The 23,000-nt window shown below is 35.5% G+C and overlaps 2 protein-coding genes across 2 annotated transcripts in view; one reads left to right on the top strand and one right to left on the bottom strand.

The window, feature by feature from the left end:
• Window positions 1-4,215: 4,215 nt before the first annotated feature.
• On the bottom strand, window positions 4,216-16,053 carry THAP2 (THAP domain containing 2). Its single transcript, XM_033116346.1, has 3 exons — window positions 15,493-16,053; window positions 9,549-9,744; window positions 4,216-7,302 (listed from the first exon to the last, which is right to left on the bottom strand). Exons 1-3 carry the CDS (start codon window positions 15,561-15,563, stop codon window positions 6,913-6,915), a joined length of 657 nt encoding a protein of 218 aa, XP_032972237.1. The 5' UTR covers window positions 15,564-16,053; the 3' UTR covers window positions 4,216-6,912.
• A 193-nt stretch (window positions 16,054-16,246) lies between these two features.
• The window catches only part of ZFC3H1 (zinc finger C3H1-type containing), a 49,682-nt gene continuing 42,928 nt past the window's right edge, over window positions 16,247-23,000 (top strand). Inside the window, exons 1-2 of the mRNA XM_033116344.1 lie at window positions 16,247-17,056; window positions 21,685-22,101. Coding sequence (XP_032972235.1) covers window positions 16,465-17,056; window positions 21,685-22,101 — 1,009 coding nt within the window. The 5' untranslated portion in view covers window positions 16,247-16,464. The remainder of the gene's footprint in view (window positions 17,057-21,684; window positions 22,102-23,000) is intronic.

Raw genomic sequence — 23,000 nt, 5'->3', positions numbered from 1 at the left:
TACTGTCCTGACACCGCTTTGTGGAAATGCCCCCCACCTCTCAAATTTGAAGTGTGTGCATTCAGGCAATTCGTTTAGAAAGCAGAACGTCTGGTCACCAGTAGCGTTCCGAGTCTCGTGGCTGGCTACACGTTTTGTTTGAAATTAACTTTTGTTTGCCTGGATTGACAGTAGCTAATTGATAACTACATTATATTTATGAACTTTTTCAGTCAATTGCTGACAATGTACGAAGAGGTAAGTCAGTTTCAGACATAATACCCAAATGTGTGTTAACCTCCTAAGAGTACTTTTAGAAAACTCATACTACTATTTTAAATTTTAAACTATGTGTCAGGACAGCTTAACACCCTTCCCATTGGTAAGGAATCTAATTAACAACTAAACTAAATCTGTGGTAGGACGGAATAGTAGTGGCCTTCTCTTACTAGACTACATCTGTGGTCTTTATGTAGAAATATATTATGTGCCCAGTATTTGTCTGAAGTCTGTTCAGCACAAGTAAATCATTGGATTACCTCAGAAAGCTGATTGTCCATTAACAATAACAAACAATTGCTATTATTAATAGTAAAAACTAATAATTTTGTGGTTTAGAATATTGACCTTGTTTTTTTGTCTCTGCTTAGACAAAATTATGAACCAGTCTTGCTTCCCTTCCCCCCCACTTCATCACAATCACAGGGTAAGATTGTCTGATGTTGGTGTTTTGAGATTTTTATGTCCAGCAGAAAATCATGGCCTACCTGTGTCAGGCCTCTCCTAACAACATTGAAGTCTAGATGTGTCAGACTAGTTCCTGGATGTCAAGGATGATTTTCTCTTTTCTCGTGATGGGTTAAAATGCATAGGAAATAACAGATAATGCCAGTGATTGAGCCTTCAAATGCATATTTCTCTTCCATTTTTCCCCAGTGTCCGTTTGTTGCTCTTGTTCTCCATCAACAAGTTATTCAAGCTTAAGGCTGAAACAATTTGTGGGAATTAATATAGTTAAGATATACTTACTCTTTAAAAAATACCCATGATTTTATAGTCTGATGATTCTTACAGACTGTTGACAATCATAAAAATTTCAACAGTCTTTTTCTATTTACTTTAAAAGCCCTTCTCTAGCAACAGAGAATTTCTGGTTAAGCATTTCCTAAACTATATTCGTCAAGATATTAGTGCGTATACTACCTTCTACACACCGCCCATACCTCAGATCAAATTTAAGGTTAAGAAGTTTGATATCCCCATAGGACTGTGAGAGTGTATTATTATTATTTTTTTTTAAATTTATTGGGGTGACAATTGTTAGTAAAATTACATAGATTTCAGGTGTACAATTCTGTATTACATCATCTATAAATCCCATTGTGGACAGTGTATTATTAAATGCTCTGAGATGTTAAGAAACTTGAAAACTTTTGTTTGAATTTTTCCAACAGTTAATTCTGTTTTACCACAGATTCCTTTCCCTTAGAAAATATGGCAGTTTGAGAATTTCTGTAATCATCAGAGCAGCAGACTGAAAGTTTCTTGTTGCACTAATAACCTTTAAATGTCACAATATAATACCTATTTATGTTCTTTGATATAAACAAGTTTGGATTTTTGTGGGATAGACACTAATTATAAAAATCATCCCAATGGCAAAAAGCATTTAGCACTATTAGGAAGTCAGTGGTTTCTATGTACAATCCTTTTGAATCTAAACCAAAGGAATGGTTTAGATTTTCTGATATCTGCTAATATTTGAGTGTCTAATATATACATGTCAGACTCTGGAGGCCCAAAAACAAAAAGAAAAAAATAAAACATCTGCATACACTGCCTTGAAGGAACATGAAAATAGATATATAGACAATTACATTATAATAATTACTTTATCCAAGTTAGTATAAAACAGGATTCAAGGAGTAAAAACACTTGTCACTTTGGTATGTTAAAGGAAGGTGTCACACAAGAGGGAGTGTCAGAGCTACCTAAGCCTTGAAAGATGACAAGGAGTTAGTTAAGTGACCACCTAAGGGAAAGGCAATTTGTAAAGGTTTGATGGTTAAGAAGAATGAAAAGAAGTTCAAGAGACTAGAGTTAGAGATAAGGTTTGAAATATTATTTATTAAACTGAAAGTTCATCTGAAAGATAGGCACATATCTGCTTTCTTGACATGAAACCCCAAGATTGAAAAAAAACCAAAACACTTTTGGAGTACAAACTTTAAAAGCTGAGGCAGCAAATTGAAGCCTGATTTGTTGTAGTAGATTCAACTCATTTTAAAAGGACATTAGGAAGAGGGCATACCCTTTTCCAGTAGCCTTGAGGACAGGGACCATGTCTGTCAGATTCATCCTACTTTGCTCAATGTCTATTAGTGAATATTAAGATAGTATGTTTTGAATTAAAGTATTAAACAATATTTTACTCAGAAAAAAGAAAACTCCCATTTCCTTTTTTGTTATTAAAATAATGCTTTCATAATGATATCTACAAATCTTTGTGTGAGCCTCAAATTGTTAGACTAGACATAATTTTTATAGCACTTCCTATACCTATTTTAAATTGCAATACCAGGATTTAAAACAGTGCAAATAATCTATAATGTATGTTTAGGTATAACTTGAGCAACAAAAATGACAATTCCTCCGCTAGACTTTACATATCTTTATAATTTGCTTCAATTTAGGGAGAACTTCTACAGAACTATTTTAGGGAATCAATTTAGGGTGAAGGACTTCCACAGAAATGTTCAAGTACATTTTTTGGGAATAATAGGCATGATAGTAATGTCCTTGGAAAAGTTTTTAATATCCATATACTCATTACATTTTGTGAATACAATATGCAATTGTTTAATACACATTATGAAATCATTTTAGAAAGTTTACAACTGTCTAAATGCCAAAAGAATCCCGTATTCTGGCGTAAAGTTGAACCTTTTCTATATTATACCAAAATTAAAATTTACCCATATTCTGACATTGAGAAATGAGATAAAATACCAACATTATAAAGACTACCTAGAAAAGATCAACAATGACTTCTTAAACTAGCTTCACTGTATTTATAAAATTTTCTATTTTAGTTTTTTGAGACACATGACTTGTCCTATTTTAATGACATGATTTATATGTTTAACAGAGGGTTATAATGTGGTGGGCAGGGATTTGGAGGTTGAAGACCAGTGTTCAAACTACAATTTCCTAGATACTACCTTGTTTCCCTGAAAATAACACCTAGCCAGACCATCAGCTCTAATTTGTCTTTTGGAGCAAAAATGAATATAAGACCGGGTCTTATATTATAAAGCCCCGGTCTTATATAAGACCCGGTATTATATTATTATATATTACATTATATAAAATATATTTTACTATAAGACCCAGTCTTACAGTAAAATATGACTGGGTCTTGTATTAATTTTTGCTCCAAAAGACGCATTAGAGCTGACTGTCCGGCTAGGTCTTATTTTCGGGGAAACCAGTAGGCACATAGTAAATGTCTGAATGGATAATTATATCAACATTTTTTTTATTAGTTTCAGGTGTTCAACATGTCTTCACTTGTAAACTGGAGATACCACCTACCACAAAGAGTATTTGTAAAGAACATGTAAGAGAAGTAATGGGTGCCATAGTGCTTTGCTAAATTGAAGACTGTGAACTAAAATATTTTTAAAGGTCTGTGTTGGTAGGGTTTGTTATTTCATGAAAATATCAAGTGTCAAACTCTAGTACTTGGCTTTGATGTAGTATTTAGTTGTTTTCCTGTTAACAAAGATATCATCAACAACAACTTTGTTCAGTGTACATTTTAAAGGGAAAAAAATATGATAAAACACTATGTATGGAGCCGGCCCAGTGGCTCAGGCAGTTGGAGCTCCATGCTCCTAACTCCGAAGGCTGCCGGTTCGATTCCCACATGGGCCAGTGGGCTCTCAACCACAAGGTTGCCAGTTCAATTCCTCGACTCCCGCAAGGGATGGTGGGATCTGCCCCCTGCAACTAAGATTGAACACGGCACCTTGAGCTGAGCTGCCACTGAGCTCCCAGGTGGCTCAGTTGGTTGGAGCACGTCCTCTCAATCACAAGGTTGCCGGTTCGACTCCCCCAAGGGATGGTGGGCTGTGCTCCCTGCAACTAGAAAATGGCAACTGGACCTGGAGCTGAGCTGCGCCCTCCACAACTATGATTGAAAGGACAACTTGACTTGGAAAAAAGGCCTGGAAGTACAGTGTTCCCCAATAAAGTCCTGCTCCCCTTCCCTAATAAAATCTTTTAAAAAAAAAAAACCAAACGACTATGTAATTCAGGTCAACACCAATGTCTTCTACTTCCTTTGCTTAAGTCATAAGAAGAAATGTTTCAAAAGAAAAATATTTTACTATAAAAAGGATTGAAGTTTATGTTTTCATTAAATTCTAATTCAACACCATTTACCAAGGAACCTCCACAAATATGCCTTTTAAAACATTTATCATGTTGTATGATAAAAACATTGTTTTTTTACTTCTCAGGAGACCTTGAGCAACCTACCAGCAGTAAATCGGATCATTTTCATCTTTCTATCAGGTTACTAGGCTTTTGCTGATTCTTTTTGTAGAGGTTACTGCCTAGTAGGCATAGCATGAATGGCAGACATAAAATGAGTGAACAAAGGGTATGTGTTGTGTCCAGCCGAGGGAAAAGTTATTATAATTTTGATTAGTTTTATGGTATATAGTCAAAGTGATAAGTTTATCAATAAACTGAAAACAGGATTTTAAGATTCCTTTTAGGTTTTTTCCTATGCATGAGATTAGTTTTAAGGTAGACAGGTGTATGTTAATGAAATAATATGATGCAGGGAGAGTTTGGAGGATGTTATCAGGACAGTAACATGAAAATGACATAGAGAAAACACCAAAAAAAATTACTTTAAAATTACTGAGTGGCAGTTTATTCAGTGGTCTGAAATAATAATGAAGACTAAGTAACGTTATGAAAACCTTGTTGTATTTCATGTTTTATTTTTTTGTTTTAGATACCAAGATATTATTGTAGACGGGAACCAGTCTACATTAATTAGTGTTTTGTTTTGTATTAGGAAGCAGTAGTGAACCATGAGTCTACTTATGGAAAACATACTTTATATTTAAATAATTATTTGCTTAACTTATTTTGAGGTATAAAGTAGGTACAGTCAGAGTTTGCTGATGATTATGTTAGTCAAAAGATATTTGAAACCATATTTGAAAAATAAACATGTAATGACAATTCCAAGGAGCTACATTCACTATTTAAGATAAAGATAAAATGACTAACAAGGTTTACAATATACACAAAAGGATTTTCATAAATATTTGTTGTAAGCGCCTGATAACTAAAATAGACTTTTCCTACCTTTGCCTTTGTGAATTCTAGTTATTTGGGAGGCATTCCTTATTAAAAGAAGGATGCGAATACTGTAAAAAGATTGTTCCTAGGATCCAAGCAATATCATAAAAAACCAGCAACCTAAAAAGTTGGCAAAAATATTTTTTTTCATCATCAAGTAACATTTACCTTATAAAAAGATTTACAGCAATTTATGATTAGGTGTATGCTACTTTCATATGATGGTGTCAGAAGCTTGAATCAGGATGGACTAACTAAATTCATTATTCTTTAATAAATTTTTGCATGATTTGATCAAAGCTATTTGAAGGAAAGGGTTTTTATTGAACATTTATCTGGTGAAGTAAGGCAAACTCTTTAATTGTTCAAGTGGCAATTACAAGAATAGTTCTGATATTTTATTTTGTAAAATAATTAGCACTTGCATAGCTTTATTAACAGATGTACTTTTATAGAGAATTACATTTCATTTCCCTTATGCAGTACGGTTGTTCCATTTGACTCTCAACTAAAAAAGGAGATAAAAAGCAAGATGTGTAAGATAAACTGATTCCATTTAAAGTTATAAGTTTTAAAGATATAATATGGTAAGTACTTTTCTATGATTAAATTCTATAACGGTTTTATGGAGGAAAAAAGCTTAAAAGTTTTGGTATCAACATACGTGAAGACAGAGGAAGTCCCTAACATGGAACTTGGTAGTATATTTGCTTATTAATGAACCAATGTTGAAATTAAAAATGTATTGTTTTTATTGTGAGTAAAATAGTATATACAGTTATTTTTTTATTTAATTAAGGTAAAGGCTACATCCCAATCTCTATTTCACAACATTTTTCTTAGAAGGTAAATATAATCAGTTACCAGTTTTTACTAGTCTGAGGTACTTGATGCCTTACCAAACTTGCATGACTCAAGGGTACTTCACATTCAAAAATATTTTACAATCTATTTTACAATCTATTTTAAAAGCTTATATTTTTATGAGGGAGGTCATGATTAGCTCACTTTTACTGTTAAAAAGATACAGAAAGTTTAAATTAAAAAGTTGCCCTGTACTTTAGGGTTTTTTCCTGTAGTTTCCAAATCACAGTGCCAATAATAATTAATACAAAACCCAGCAGTTTTAAAGTCATATTTAATGTTGTTAACTACTACTTAGCATCTTATTTAGAATTTAATATCCCAACTTTGGTACACAAATTTTTTTCTAATATAAATTAAACACATTACTTGTCATAGACTGTTCTTTTAAAAGTAGTTTAAAAAGACAAAAACACAACACATCTTGCAAACATACAACAAAATTTTTATGTAATTCTCATGTAAGGCACTTCCATTCTTTTTCAAACAAAAGTTTAATAGAAAGTTTTCCATTTTTTTGTAATCAAGTCTTCATAAATTATACAGTAATAATGTTACTTCAAGTAAAACTTTATTAAATACCCAAGTTTGGCATAATTTTCTTAAATGTCTTTACCTTTGAATAAATGAAGGAGGGCATCAAGTTATATGCAGGCTAATGTTAAATGAAGGTACTCTTTTTCTGTTTTAGAGAATTGGTAACATTTTATCTTGTTGATCTTGTTCAAGAATCTTGAAATCCTCCAAAGGAAGATTGCTTAAGGCAGTTGGTAAAATGTGTTCTGATGTGCCCTTAGGTAATATGTTATTTGCTTCTAGATTCTTCACCAAGCAAGTGGCTTTGATCCATCTTCGAGTTGCTCTGCGTTCTTTTTGTAGGCAAGTTTTCATTTTCCTTCTTAAGCTTGCTATTTCTTTTTCCAGTTTAATTATTCTCTTTTTTGCCTCCATAGGATTCCTAAAGGCATAACTGTGTTCAAGTAGTACTTGCTGACTACCAATGTTTGATTTTAAACTAGATGGTCCAGTTGGAGTACAACTGTTGTTTTTCTCCAAAAGATTCCTTGACTTGAGTTTCTGAGCCAAATAAAATTAGAGTGTTGAACATAAATTATGGAATATCACAAGTAAATAAATTTTGTCTAGTTTTGTGTAACAGCTGTTTTAAAAACTAATTTTAAAAGATAGGAAACATCAGCAGTTCATCTCATGTAATCATGGATTCAAGTTTCTCAACTGGTTGAATTAACTCCAACTACTTACTTCTTTTTGTCTTCTCTCTCCAGAGAAATACAAACATTGGTTTGGAAATAGACAATGGAATTCCATTCAAGTTCACTTCCAAGTTATAGAGTATGATTCTATGGAGACTTTAAAATTCCTCTGCTATTTTCTCACTAAGGCCAATATCACGTGTCGAGACATTTGGTTTATCTGTAATACTAATTTGATCTCTTTTTTAGATAAAAACTATTGTCTCAATTGATTAATATTTCAGACCTTGGGTCCTACTTAATAAAAACATATTTCTAAGTATAAAGCTTCTGAATAGATTTACTTATTAATTGTTCAGTTACAGCTTCCAATCAAGGATTTAAAATCTTGCTAGAAACTTTTTGCTCAAATCAGAAACCTAAGGACCCTTTTTTCCCTTTATTACTTTCATTCAATTAGTCATCAATTTCTATTAATTCTATATCCTAAATATCTCTATCAGGAATCATCTCCTGTCTAGCATTCTTAATGCTACTGTCCACATCAGGTTCATATCATATCTAGCTTGAATATGTTAAAAACCTCTTTATTGATTTCCATCTCATTTTGATCCTCACTAATTCATATTCTGCTATCAGAATAATTTTTCTAACAGATTTGATGTTTCTATACTGGCTGAATTCCTCTTCGCCTCCCCATTATCCAAAGGGAAAAAAAAATCTTTACGTGGCATACTCTACCATTTAGGATGTCACCCCATTCTGCCACCTGTGATCTTGATTTCTACTCCAGCAATACTAAATTACTTGTAGTTCTCAGATTATATCATAACCTCATAACTTTGTGTCTTTCATTCATGCAAGAAACATTTATTGAAACACAGAAATTTATTTATTCTGTGGGGACACAAAGGTGAACAAATAAGACAAACATGGTTCCTGTCCTCACAAAACCTACATTTGGTATTCCCTCTGCCTAGAGATATTGGCAGGGACTGTTTTTTGATCTTTATATCCTCAGCATTCAACTTAGATTCTGTCAAGTTTAGATAACGTAAAGTTTAGTAAGTACTTGTTGAATGAATAAATGATCAAAATGTCAAAAGTAAGGTATACTTAAAGTTCAATAAATATTTGAGTGTGTACTATGTACACCAGGCACTATTTGAGGTGCTAAGAATTCAGAAGTAAAAAAGACAAAAGGTCTTGTCCTTCTGGAGCTTTTCTAATCTGTGATAACTAGTTCACCATATACTCTTCTTCCCGTTCAGATATTAATGCATGTACATTTACAAATTTAACTGTCACAAATAACTCTAGAAAAGCAGTGTTTTTTTCCTCTCTCAGAGGAAAAAATTCCAGTCCCACTTTTCAAACTTCAACCCTCTATTTTTGTTTATTCTACCCCTTTCTAACTTTTGGCGACCCTTTCTCAGCTAGCTTTTTCCTCTCTGATTGGATCTTCCCTAACTGCATAAAACATTGTTTTAAGACATTCATCCTATATCTTAATTCTCTCCTTCCTTTTAAATATCACTGCTAAAATTTGATTATTTTTCACTCACAACTTAACCCACTGGCTTTTGTTCTTATCATGCTGTTGCATTTGTCCTGTACAAGGTTAAGAAACGTCTCTTAAATTCCAAACTCCAAGCTCAAGCCCAGCCTAAATGTGAGCTCTATGAAGTTTTCTGTTGTATCTCTCTCTGAACTTACATTCTTTGGAGCTCTGGCATTCTTTGGGTGCAATGCTCCTAAAGAACTCAGGACATGTTTTGGTATGACATCTTAAAATTAGAGCAGAGTGGTGCTAGAGGTTTCATTACTCATGATTCCTCAGTTTTACCAATGGTTCAGTTATTGATAATAACTGGCAGTAATGTAAAATTCCAGTATAGGAAAGCAATTTGGATCAGGGAAAGAATATTGGAGTTAGGAGACTTGAGCTCTAACTCTACCCGCACCTTTACTGGACAAGAGGAAATTTTGCAAATTTCCTGAGACATATCATCACACATGAATTACAAGATATTCTGAATTGTTCCATTTTATAAACAAAAAGGAATAGGTGCTAAAATGGGGTAAAAAAAAACCAAAAACATTACGTACCATAGACTTTATATGGGTACAAAAATCAAAAATGGTTGGAACAGCATCCATTTTAAGTCGTCGAGTTTGTCCTGTTAGGTCAAAACAGGAGGCTTCAAAGTGCTTTGAACAAAGAAAAGTGTGTTTTCCTGGCACAAAATTTTTGCGCCTAACCAGGCGAACCCATTCTTTTCTTCTTTTAGGATCCAAAGGAAACCTTAAAAAAAAAAAAGGCAACTCAAATTCCATTCAACCACCACATTTCTTGTTGCACCTGAATGGTTAAAAGAAATTTTAAGAGGTGATGATTTAAAAGTATCTTCCATTTACATAAAAAAATTTCAAAGTCCCAATATCCTGACACTGGAACAGAAACCAATTTATGCTAATTTTTATAAGTTGTAAAAAAATTTATAATAAAAAATTGACTTGAATGGTTTTATTTTTCAGGGTTTTAAAAAGATCTTTCTTCCTAACCTAGGTCTTAACATGGGCAGTAAAAATAAACAAGACTAAACTGATCTAGATCAAGTTTACATAGGACCATGTATAAGCAGGAGTAACTTCACAATGCTTTGTGAAGATGATATACATAGGCAAGACAAATCAGATATCTACAGATTAAATTTTATCAAGGAAAGCCTAGACAGATTCTGGTATTTCTTCCTCTGCGTTCCTTCATTTTGACACTTACCACACTGTTTTGTAATTTTTTCCATTTTAATAAATTTCAACTGAAATAAAAGTAAATTGTAAGTTTCTTGAGGACAGGGATCAACTTACATCTTTTCATCTATCTTTAACACTTAGCACAATGCCTTGCAAACAGTAAGGACTCAACAAAAATTTGCTTCATATGATACCATATATATATATATTATATATATATAGTATATATATCATATATATATACTATATATATATATAATATATATTCAGTACTTCCATGTAGTTAAACTGCATATATCTTTGTAGTACAATAGAAAGCATAATTACTACAAAAACTAAAATGCTTCTGACAACCCCAGCAGGAATGTTTTTTCCTTTCATATTTATTTCAAATATAAAATACACTAATATGTACCCAGTTAAGGAAGAGAAAAACATAATGGGCTGTCTGAAAATTCTAGTGGTAACTGTGTTGACTGACTTGGAAACAAGAATGAACATTCACATGTAACAAGCTTGAGTTTAACTCTTCTTTAATTTTGACTACCTTATTCTTTAAGTATTATGAACTAAGTAGTTTAAAAAGAACCATTAGTGTTAGAAGAACATATGGCTTAGAAGCCACAACTGAAGCTTCACTAGGTAACAGCTTTGGCTATATCAGATATACCAGGTTTGCTCAAATTACCAGCAATAGGGGCACAAAGAGATGAAAGCCCAGATTTACTGGTAAACACACTCACGATCTCCTGTTCCTATCCTCCAACCCCAAACATACTGATCTAAAGATAAACATTTGTATGTAACACTACAGTTCATGTTTCCATGTATGTTTTTTCTATTTCATTAGAAACCTCTGATGGAGAATTTACTCTGCCTAGCCCTCACGTTTTCATAATAAGTTATTCTCATTTCAGAGATCTCTGTTCTAATATTTAATGGTTTGGAAATATTTCCTGTGGCCTAAGGTAAAAATCAAGCTTTAGTTTATATGCATTAAACTTGGCTCTGATGAATGTCTTCTTGTTGGGGCTTCAATAAAGACTCAGAGTAAGTACTATCTTTGTATTATCATTTGTCTAAGACTCTTCAGTTATATGAAGACTGTCTTTCAGATAATATTTTTCAACTTTTTTTTTTTTAGCTCTTTTTAAAACTAGCTCCCCAATTACGGAATGTCTCGAACTGGGCCTTAACTTGACTAAATTTTATTTCTTTTGTTGAAGACTCAGCTTAGGAATCCCATTTTCCTAAAGAAGTTTTTCATGATCAGAAGACTAGGTTGGAGGTTCCTGTATTATATAGAACTAACATCACTATATTCTAATTGCTTACTTTTCTATATCTACCACCAGGCTCCTGGTTAGGAGCTGCTTTTCACTGCTTTATCCTGTTAAGTAAACACTCAATGAACTTTTCTGAGTGAATCAATGAATAAATGAACTAATGGGGTTAGTTTACCATTACTAAATAATCTTAGCTATCTGTGTTAGAAAAATAATGCACAATTTTACATTTTATTTTGGATACTGCTTTTTACAGCATCAACCTTAATCATGTTTTGCATGTGTTGTTGGGCTTTTTCTCAGCATATTCAAAGGGTGGTAGATGTAGCCCGTAAGTTGAATTTAATAATAAATGATCTTGTAACTATTAAAAAATTAACATGGTGGTAACAGATGGGTATATTTTTGCCTACACAATAACAGAAACAGACTTTCAAAAATATTAGATGTTTTGGAAAAAATCTCTCGGTATTGTAAACAGTGCTATTTTGCTTGGGTCTTTAATAAATGGCTGAATGTCTCTTACATTCCAAGTATTGTCCTAGGCACTGAAGATATAGTGGTAAACAAAACTGACCTACTTTTATGGTATCTACCTTCGATAAGGGTATACTGTAATGGGGAATGGACAAAGTCAAACAGCGTGATGCAGTAGGAAAGAATGGCTAAGATCATTGCCTCTGGAGTCAAACCAGGTCGCCAATTCTGCTCCTTTACATAATAGCTGGGTGACGTTAGGCAAGTTATTTAACCTTTTTGGGCCTTAGTTTTATCATCTATAACAGTACCTAGTGTGGTTCTAGGGATTAAATGAGAAAATGTGAGTAAATGCTTAGCCCACTGCATAGTACATGGTAAATAAATGCTATTTGTTATTATTATAAAATAACAAGTATCATGAGTGTTATAAAAGGGTAAGCACAAGGTAACATGGAAGCATAAAATAGGAAGAGCTAATCTATTCAGGAGGCCTTAGGGTAGTAGGAATTAGCTAGGGGAATTAGGGTGGGAGTAATGAAGATTGTTAAGTTTCTTGGGGACTGGGAAGAATGTTATGACATGAAATGTTATAACTCTAAGTTAAAGAGTAATTTTGAACTTTATCCATTAAAAGGCCTAATTTAGAGAGCTGATTGATAACAGAAAATATTTTAGCTGGTTATTAAAACAGCCATTAAAAATTAAGCAATGTAAAATTGCAATTAAATTAAAAACAAAGGTAATGAATACTAACCACCCATCACTTCCTAATTATTTTAGTATTATCTATACTCTTAAGGTTATTTATGTCTGTTACATCTGTATGGTATAAATGTGATATAGTGTGGTATTTTACATTTCTTCCCATTTCTTCCCGATTCTGTGATCAGTGATGTCATGTTGGTAGCTTGAAACCAGCCATGATACAAGTATTTATTAATACATCAGAGAAATTGGGAAAATACTACAAATCAGGGCTTTTCCCCCACCCTGGAGATCCTGTTATTGAACATTTAGCAACACATCACTGAATACAGAAGACAGGTTAGGAATGCATGAATGGAAGCATCAAACTGGTTAAGAGGCTGTAACAATAATCCAATCAAGAAGGAATATGGTCAAGGAAAGATGACTTCCCAGTTTCTGGGTGGATGGTATTTTCATTTACTGAGAAAGGGAATATGGGAAATGGAGTAGGTTTGAGGGAATCTGAGGCAATTTCATTAGTACAGTTTTGATGTGAATCTGAGGAACTGACGAGAGACCCGGGAAATAATGAGATACCTGACCTAAAGGCCTGGAACTCATTAGAGAGATTTGCACTGGAGATACTGACTTGGGAGGCATCAACAAGTAAATGTTAACCGAGACCACAGGAACAGTTGAAATCTTTTTAATAAGAGTGTGAAGACCTAGGGGGTGAGGAAAGGAGACTGAATATAGGCCAAAGAAATAAGATGAAAACCACACAATTAGTGTCAAATGAAAACTAGAGTATTTGAGGGAGGAAATGATCACATGCCATGAAAAAGTAATGTAGACGTGACAACTCAGATTAGCAAATGCAGTTTCAGAAGATTATTGAGGAGATTTACACCAGAGTAGGTGGAGTAAGAGATAAGAAAAATGGAGACAGTCAAGTTTAGGCAACATAAGTTGTACATGGGAATGAAGTATACCAATGTCCTCGGAGAGGAGTTAGTTAATATTATTTGTATATACGAAGTGGAAATGTATTTTTATTATAACTGATGTTATTTTAAGGCCTAAATTTCTCGGGTTACACATGAAAATGTTAATTTCATAGGAGGCAAATGGTCAAATATGGAAAGGAGGTATGCATGCTACTGTATACATTTCTTAAATTCAGTATCATTGGTGCCTTGACTCCTCCTTTTCTCTCATCTTCCAAATCAAATTACCAAATACAAGTAGTTTCTCTTCAAACATTTCTCAAATCTGTCCATTTTTTCCATCCCTACTGTTAGTACCACTCTAGTCTAAGCCACTGGATTGTTAGTAATATATTTTACCACAGGTTCCTGTTTTTTTCTCTATCAACTCTCAACTCTTCTACTCTAGTGCTCCTGATGCCAGCAATGAAGTATTGTTTAGTTCAGTTGACATTATAGCAAAATTGCTCTGTGAAAGAAACAGTATGTAAATTAACGTTCTTTAATAAGCTCCTTCCTCATCAAAATCATCTTTTGATGATGCTTGATCAGCACTTTAAATGTAATTCTCCACACTGCAGCCAGCGGGCCTTTTAATATGCACATCTAATCATGCCAGTCTTTTAAAACCCTCCCTGGCTTCTCAAATACTAATTGGATAAAATAGGAAATCCTTAAAGAAGCATACAGAACCGAACCTTCATCCTTTGGTCTCATTTGAAATTTCACATCCTTTGGGAAGTGTTCTTTGACTTTCTAAGGCTAAGTTGGGTCTGCCTGAATGTCTCTTCTGTGCAACTTAACTAATTATTTGTCTTTTTTTCTCATTACACTCTAAACTCCAGGACTCTAAGAATTTTCTGGATCCCTAGCACAATGGCAGGCAAATAAGAGCTCAGTACACATTTAATGCGTGTATGAATAAAGCACTACATTTGCATGAAATAGTTGAAAAACAAAAATCACAAAGTTTTTTTTTTTTTTAAAGTGGCAACTTTTAATAAGATGGATACATTTACTCATAATGAGGTAGGGAAAAGGTCAAGGATATAATTTTCTACATTCTAAGATCATATTAAATTGTGAAGTATATAAAATCAGAACTGTTTGCCCTTAACTTTTTTAATGCTGCTTTTCTTCAGCCACAAGGCAGGCACTCGCAGAAAAGGTAAATATTTACCGAGTACTTATATTTAATGTCGTGTTCAAAGTGCTTTCAAGAGTTCTGAATTGACAGAACTAAAGAATTTTGATTGTCCTTCCAGCAAAGGAAGGCAAAACCCTGGGTTCTTTTTATTACTCTGTTCCAGTAAGAATAGAAAACTTGTGTTTTGTAGTTTCATTAACATTGCTTAATTCAGTGGTTACCAGTGATGACAGCTCCTCCGCAGAGTTACTTACTGTACGTGACTATTAGAAATCCAAATGCTTCCCATGTCAATTCAGCTAGTGAGAATTTATTCCTTTTAACGGTAACACAGTAGGATTTTAAGGTGATTGCCGACTTGAACAGGAAGATCTTGCTTCCTCCTACGGCGTCATTAATGTCAAGACCGGTCTAATATATAGGAGTAAAAAAGTAGAAAGTAAAGGTATCCTCCTGTCACTTTTTCTATTAGGAATAATAACCGTACGGAACTTGGATTTCTTTTAAAGGGAGTAAATCTTGACCGAAAGGAGAGAAAAACTGGACAGATTTGAGAAACACACAAAGAGCAAATGTTTCCCTGCTACCACCTAGGTAGTGAAGTTGTTAGAATTAGTTAGAATCCTCCTCCTGTTCTTTCCACACAAGCAATACTCACTCAGTCTAGCAGCTCTCGTTTCCGTCTCACTCCCACTCCCTGCCCCGGTTACCTGTGGAAGCTGATGTTAATGTGCTTGTTGTAGGTAGTAGCACAGCCCGCGGCGGCGCAATTGGTCGGCATTTCCCTTTCCCCCTCATTCGGCGCTGTCTTTAGCCTGTTCTGAGGCGCTGGCTGCTACGCTTCTTTCGGGCCGAAACTGGGCAAGTGAGGCAGGGGAAGGGCCCACTGAGCCGAGTCGTGGGAGCGGGGTAGGAAGAAGACGTGTGTTTCTGTGTGTGGGGGTGGTTGGGTGGGGTGGGGGGGGGGGTGGTCAACCTTCCCTTTCTCTTTATTAATATGGCGGACTTGAGCCAGCAGAGCCGACAGTCCTGGAGCTCCAGTCGCCTTCCCTCGCCTTCACCAACATGGCGGAAACAACCCGACCCCTCCCTGGCCCCCAAAAGGGAGTGGGACTATTGCATCTCTTTGGCAGCTGTCCTCGGAGCAATTAAAAAGAAGAGGTATTCTCCTCCCCGTGGTCCCCCATTACTATGAAACTCCAGGCCGAGGTTAAGAACAGGCCCGCCCACCCCACCACGCACCCAGATATGTCAACCCAAAGTCTGAGGTGGGTGTGAGCTGCAGGCTGGAAAGACAAACCCTAGAGAGGAAAGAGAGACTACAAGTCCCACTGAGAATCGCGTTGTTCATTATCGCGGGAACTGGGCGTCTTGTTTCCTGCGTGTCGCAGGAAGTGACATCACGGGGAGAGCCACTTCCAGAGCCTCTTTCTCGCGAGGCGGAAGAGCGCGGATCGCGGAGGAGCAAGGGGGCGCTAGGGAAAGGAACTGGGTTGCGACGGTCCGGCGAGAAAGGGCTGGGGTGCGGGGAAGTTGGGGAGCAGAGCCAGCTATAGGTGTCCGAGTAGGGTAAGGCCGCACCGACCCGGTCCGTTAGGAAAGAAGGGAACCGAGGAGGGAGGCAGTTGTCGGGCGGATCCCAGACCAAGGGATAAGGTTGTGTGGAAGGCGCTGCTCCGGGGATGGCGACCGCAGATACTCCGGCCTCCAGTGGCCTCTCACCCAAGGAAGAAGGGGAGCTAGAAGATGGGGAGATCAGTGACGACGATAACAACAGCCAGATACGGAGCCGGAGCAGCAGCAGCAGCAGTGGCGGCGGGTTGTTACCGTATCCGCGGCGAAGGCCTCCTCACCCGGCCCGGGGCGGTGGATCCGGCGGAGGCGGTGGCTCCTCGTCGTCGTCGTCGTCTTCTCAGCAGCAGCTGAGGAATTTCTCACGCTCGCGGCACGCGTCGGAGCGGGGCCACCTCAGGGGACACAGCAGCTACCGACCCAAAGAGCCATTCCGGTCTCACCCGCCCTCCGTGCGGATGCCTTCGAGCTCACTGTCCGAAAGTAGCCCCCGGCCGTCCTTCTGGGAACGGAGCCACATCGCCTTGGACCGTTTCCGCTTTCGAGGCAGGCCTTACCGGGGTGGGAGTCGCTGGAGTCGGGGGCGTGGAGGGGGTGAGCGAGGAGGCAAGCCAGGGGGCAGACCACCTCTGGGAGGAGGAGCGGGATCCGGATTCAGCAGCAGTCAGAGCTGGCGAGAGCCCTCTCCACCTCGGAAGAGTTGTATCCTTAACGTGGCCGCCTGCCCTGGGTGTGTCCCTAAAGTTCCCTGTAGCGTCATTACTAGGTCTGAGATGAATAACTTTTCTGAACCTTCAGAACCGCTTATTTGTCACTGTGTCAATGCAAAGTAAGTTGTTCTTTGGTAGTCCGCATGTGTCATGCTATCGTGCTTAAGATTGCTTTATTGGGTATGTTGCTGTGTAACATTAACGTGGCATGGTTTGGGGCCAAGCTAGTGGAATCTGAGTCTAAAATCAGATTTGTAATAGTACATCAGAAGCCCAAATTTCATTCGCATTTGTTTTTGCTGGCACAGGAACTTTGTATGGGAGGTTGACTTGGATTATTAGAGGGAGAAAAAAAAATACAGTCAGACAGTTTGGGGAATACTGTTGCTTATATCATACTGCATTTTGACATTGAAAATTATGAAGTTTCATTCTGCATAACCCTACTGCTTTTATTTGTTATTTTGTTTTTACCTTTCTTGATTTATTCTTACATATTGATGCCATTTAAAGTGGAAAAAAAAACACCTTGTATCTTCAGAACCAACTCAATTATTAATTCAGAGCTTTTAAATTCATATATCTTTTTGGAAAACTTTACCTATCCTTCTCTATTTCTTATGTTCACTTTTTGGACACTTTATAATTTGTAGTGCTGACAAATGTGTGCCAGAGAAAGAAGGATAAACTTAACAGTATTTTAATTTTAATATTTTGGAAGCCATGGGGTGTATGGAGCCTGGAGATTATAGAGAGGTTGGGAAGAAAAATAGCAAAATATCTTGATTTTTTTCCCTCCCTCTAACTTAATTCTTAGTTATAAACATTCCTGCATTTACTCAGGATTATACTGAGGAATCAGTCATCTGAAGGTTTGCTGTTTTATAACGGGTATGTAGAACAGTGTCTTGACTTAGTCCACGATGACTGCATAAAAATAGTTTACTAAGTGCTTTTATTACTGGTTGTAATTTCCATGGTGTGATGACTTTTTAATATATTAATTATATGTGAAACTTACATATAATGACATTTGTTTGGAAGACACTCAGCATTAGTTTTATAGAATACTTAGAACCATATGGTCTTTTCCAGATGTCAAGATACAAGGGGCAAGAGATGTAGGTTTATGTAAGAAGTAGCAGCTTGTGGTGCTAGTGCCCCGAAAAAAAACTTACTTCTACAACCAAAAGTTGTGTTAGGAGCATTCCAGGATTGTTTCAGAGAAAATCATGTAGGTATTTAACTTTTCAAAAGACATGTTATTTCAATAAAATTAGAAAACCTGTCCCTGCCCAAGATATTTTTTTAACCAAGGATTTCCTAATAGTCAATTCTGAATCTAAAAAAAAGTAAGCACATATATGTATATTTTTTACAAATAGAAAGGGTGAAGCTTGTAATTTATGTTGGAGAGACAAACGGAAATAGTTACAATTTAATGTAAAAGTTCAAATTGAGGTACGTAAAAAATATTAGCTCAAAGTTTTTTCTTTATTCTGTACTAGAAAAAGGGGTGATGCCTACCTCCTGCTTTTGCCTTTTTTCTGTTCATTCATTTAGTACCAATGTGGTCTCTGCCACATGTCTTTATTAATTGAGTTGATATGTTTTTGTTAATAAACAGGCATGATGTTATGAAAATAAGTGCCGGAAGATATCCAGTCTGATTTTTGTAGTATCTTAATCAGAAATGAGCTCTCTTGCTGTTTTTCTTTTCACAGATGCTGCACTTAAGAAAAGGATACTTGTTTTGATCCTCTGCTCATTGTTTTTCTCATGAAGTATTATTAATCGATCCTAGAGGTGGTATTCTTTGTAAGAATTTGTGAAGGAAAACATAATTCCTGGACACTTATATAATGTGAGCAAACAAAATTTGTAATACAAAATTTTATTAATTCAAATTCCTTTAATACCAAGATTGTACTCAGTTTAATTCATATTTTCATTGTTGATTATAATAATAGTATTTTTATTTTACAACAAAATTGCAATAAGAAAAAATAAGGGCTATTCTGTGACTCATTTCCATAATCTAGAAGTGAAGTAGCATGAATATAAGTGTTTTTTTTAACTTCTTTTTCTGTAATTATTAAGATATGCTAGATAGATGCAGCTTTGAAGAGACAGAGTAAACCAGATTCTATTGCAGTACTTATTTTCATTCTCATTTTTAATTTTTCTTAGTGATAGATAACTTTGTCAGTTAATTTTAGTATATGTCACGTTTGGATGACTACTGTTTTAAACTTTCAGGTCTGATGAGAGCTAAAATATTAGGCCAGTGTCTCATCAGTAGAAAGATGTTCCATTTTCACCTGCAGTTATACAGGTTGACTAGCATTTCTTTTTTTGAACCAGGTTTCAGTTTGAAATTGCATCTAGACCAGCTTAAAATTAAACCTTTAAGTGTTGGTTTCATTCTGCCTGTCTTGTATAGACAGAAGTAGGAGATTTCATTTAGCCTTGAGGGAGATTAGTCAGTGACAGTCATAACAATTACTTTTCCTCATTTTTCTGTCCTGTTATTTTATTTCTTGTTAATATAAGGAATCTTCCATTTACAAATGTTTCCAAGGTCCTCTTATTTTTTAAAAATTACTGTGGTTGTGCCATTAGATAGCTCCATTGAAAAGTAAGATGTAGATGCAGATAATTAGAGTTTATGTACAAAGAACACAATGGTGCGGTGGGGGAGCAGGTAGTTCTCTGACTTCACATAAGTGACATTTGAATGGGGGTTAATTTGAAGAACAGAAAAACTAGACACAAAGCTATGAATAAATTGTGATAAACGGAAAAGATGAGACTGGAAAGCAAGTAAAGGCACTATATGCCATTATAAGGATTTGGACTCTATTGTTAGTGGGATTTTGAAAAGAGATCTGACCAGATTTGTGTTCTAGATTAGTCTAGCAGCAGTATGGGGGATGGCTTGTGGAAGATAGAACCCCCACATGTTTATTACCAGACCAACCTCTGTTTAAAAAAAATTTTTTTTTCTAACGGGGAATATTGAGGAACTGTGTTTCTTCAGGGCCCATCAGCTCCAAGTTGTTGTCCTTCAATCTAGTTGTGGAGGGCACAGCTCACTGGCCCACGTGGGAATTGAACCGGCAACCCTATTGTTAATAGCTCACACTCTAACCAACTGAGCTATCTGGCTGCCCCGCAACCAGATAGATGTTAATATCTGTTCTGTAGTACGTAAAACTGGGAGTGCATTAGAACACTCAAAAAGAGAAAGAGGCTAAGTAGAGTTCACTGGAGAGCACCATTGCAGGAGTTGGAGAGAAAGATGTCATGAAAACTTAAAGCAGAAAAAAAAAGGCAGGGAAACATGGGGAGAGTGTAGTTATGGAAGCCAAGAGAGAAATAGTTTACAGTGTCCAATGCTACAGCGAGGTCAGGTAAAAAATAAGGTTTGCAAACATGGTGAATAAATTCAGTCAGCAGAAGCCAGATTACATTTGGTTGAAGAGTGATGAGAAACTAGTATTCTTTCAAGAAACTTGGCTCTGAAAAGGAGAGATCAGAGAACTACTATTGGAACAGTATTGCTATTGCTACAGAACTATTAAGATTTTCAGTTGTAATGCTCATTCGCTTTCTAAAATATTTGGTGGTGATTCCCATTCTTGAATTGGTGATTAGAGATGTTAAAAATCTCTGCAGGTTGCTTGTCTGTAAGTTATTAAACAGAGAAGAAACATATTTGGGAACTGTAATGTTACATTCTAGCCAGTTCATATCTATAAATGACATTGAAACCACGTAAAGTAGTTTTGTTAATTTCTAGGCTGGAGAAGCAAGGTGTAAGGATTCTTATATGTACTAATTACTTTGAGCATTGTAGTTTGGAACTTTGTAGCCGTTTTCAAGAAAGAAGTTATGTTCTATATATCACTATGTTAGAGAAGAAAATAACAAAAATAATTGGTTTAGATATCCTTTAGAGGAAACTTAGAAGATACATTTTGAACACTATAAAGGTTTTATTTTTTTATTACATAACTGCCTTTATTGTCTTAGTTGTGATTATAATGGATGTTAGTATACTTGATGAGCTCCAAGAATGTTGTTAGGTTTTTAAGCAAATGTTTCTTTTCATAAATTAGTCTTGATTATTGTCAGTGTTCATTTTTTATTTCTATTTTTTTTTTAAATTTGAGAGAAGAAGAAACTGATTAGAAAGAAGAAACGTTTCCTCCTGATTATCTGAAGTGTAAAATTATCCACATCTGTGACAAACCATTCTCTTTCTCCCCTCTTCCTTCAGAAAGGAATCTTTAACATCCAACTCGTTGTGGGCTTTCCCGATACCTAGAAGGAAGGATGTTATAACCTAACTAGGTGGAATACCTGTGGATACTATGGGTAATAACTGACACTAGTGATTTTGTAAGTGGACTATTTATATGGATATTTGTTAAATTTGAAATATGGGCACATAATGAAAGTGGGCATTAACACATATATTAAATGGAATTTAGTAATTTAAAAATATCACTTCATCTTTCTTGAAAAACAAAAGGAAACAATTCATCTATAACTTAATGTTTTTGTTAAATTAACTGGAAAAATTTTGGAAACTGGTTTCCTTAATATGCTGTTCAGCCAAAAGTTTTGGAAGATCTCCGTCAAGGAAACAAAATTATTCATCAAAAAGTGAAAATTGTGGAGAAGAAACTTTTGAAGATTTACTTTTGAAGTATAAGCAAATACAGTTGGAACTAGAGTGCATCAATAAGGATGAAAAGCTAGCTTTGAGTAGCAAAGAAGAGAATGTGCAGGAAGATCCTAAAACATTGAACTTTGAGGACCAAACAAGCACTGATAATGTCAGTATTACAAAAGACTCAAGTAAAGAAGTCGCTCCTGAGGAGAAAACACAGGTCAAAACTTTTCAGGCATTTGAATTAAAACCACTCAGGCAAAAATTGACTTTACCAGGAGATAAGAACCGTTTGAAAAAAGTTAAAGATGGAACAAAACAGCTTTCCATGAAATCTGACACTACTGAATCTAGTCAAGGTAATGGAATTAAACGTTTCAATTAGTAATAAGATTTCTTCTTTCTCTAAACGGGTAACTACTTACTTTGGTAGCGTGCTTCATTGAAATGATTCTAATTATCTGAATTCTTTTTGTACTTTAGCGACAGTCATATTGAATAATGATGCTTTGTTTCATTCTAATCTTTCTTTTTCGGCTTTACATCATGCTGGTCAGAACTTGTAATACAATTTTTAACATAAGTAATAGTGGGCACCTTAGTTCCTAACTTAAAGGAAATGCTTTTGATGTTTACCACTAAACATGATGTTTATTAAGTTTTTGTAGGTGTTGGGTAAAGGAGGACTCCCCTTTCCCCATTGCTTGTTTGAGATGTCCAGCATGAAATGGATGTTGAAGTTTATCAGTTTTTTCTTCGTTATTAAGAGCATGTATCTAATTTTTTTCCTTCAATTTGTTAGTGTAATGGATGATATTAATTGATTTTGTTGTGTTAAGCCACCCTTGTACACTTGGGATAAATCCAACTAGTTCATATATCATTTGTACCATATATATTGTAGATTTGGTTTACTTTTTTCTTTTCCTCTTTATAAAGGTAGTAAAACTTACCCTTTTTAAATGTGTAATTCCTTGAGTTTTGACAAAAGCAGGCAGCTGGGTAACCATCGCCAGCCACCACAATTAAGATATGGAACAATTCCATTAACTCTCACCAATTCCCCCGTACCTTTTTGTAGGCGGTCCTTCACTTTCTCAACCCTTAGCCTATCTGATAACAACTGATCTCTTTACTGTCCCTATGGTTTTTTCCTTTTCCAGAATGTCATGTAAATGGAATCATATAGTACATTGCCTTTTGATTCTAGCTTCTTTCGCTCGGCATAGTGTATTTGGGTTTCATCCATGTGGTTGTA

The sequence above is a fragment of the Rhinolophus ferrumequinum genome, chromosome 10 (genome assembly GCF_004115265.2).
Source record: "Rhinolophus ferrumequinum isolate MPI-CBG mRhiFer1 chromosome 10, mRhiFer1_v1.p, whole genome shotgun sequence".
NCBI classification, from domain to species: Eukaryota; Metazoa; Chordata; class Mammalia; order Chiroptera; family Rhinolophidae; genus Rhinolophus; species Rhinolophus ferrumequinum.
This window is presented reverse-complemented; position numbering and strand designations above follow the sequence as displayed.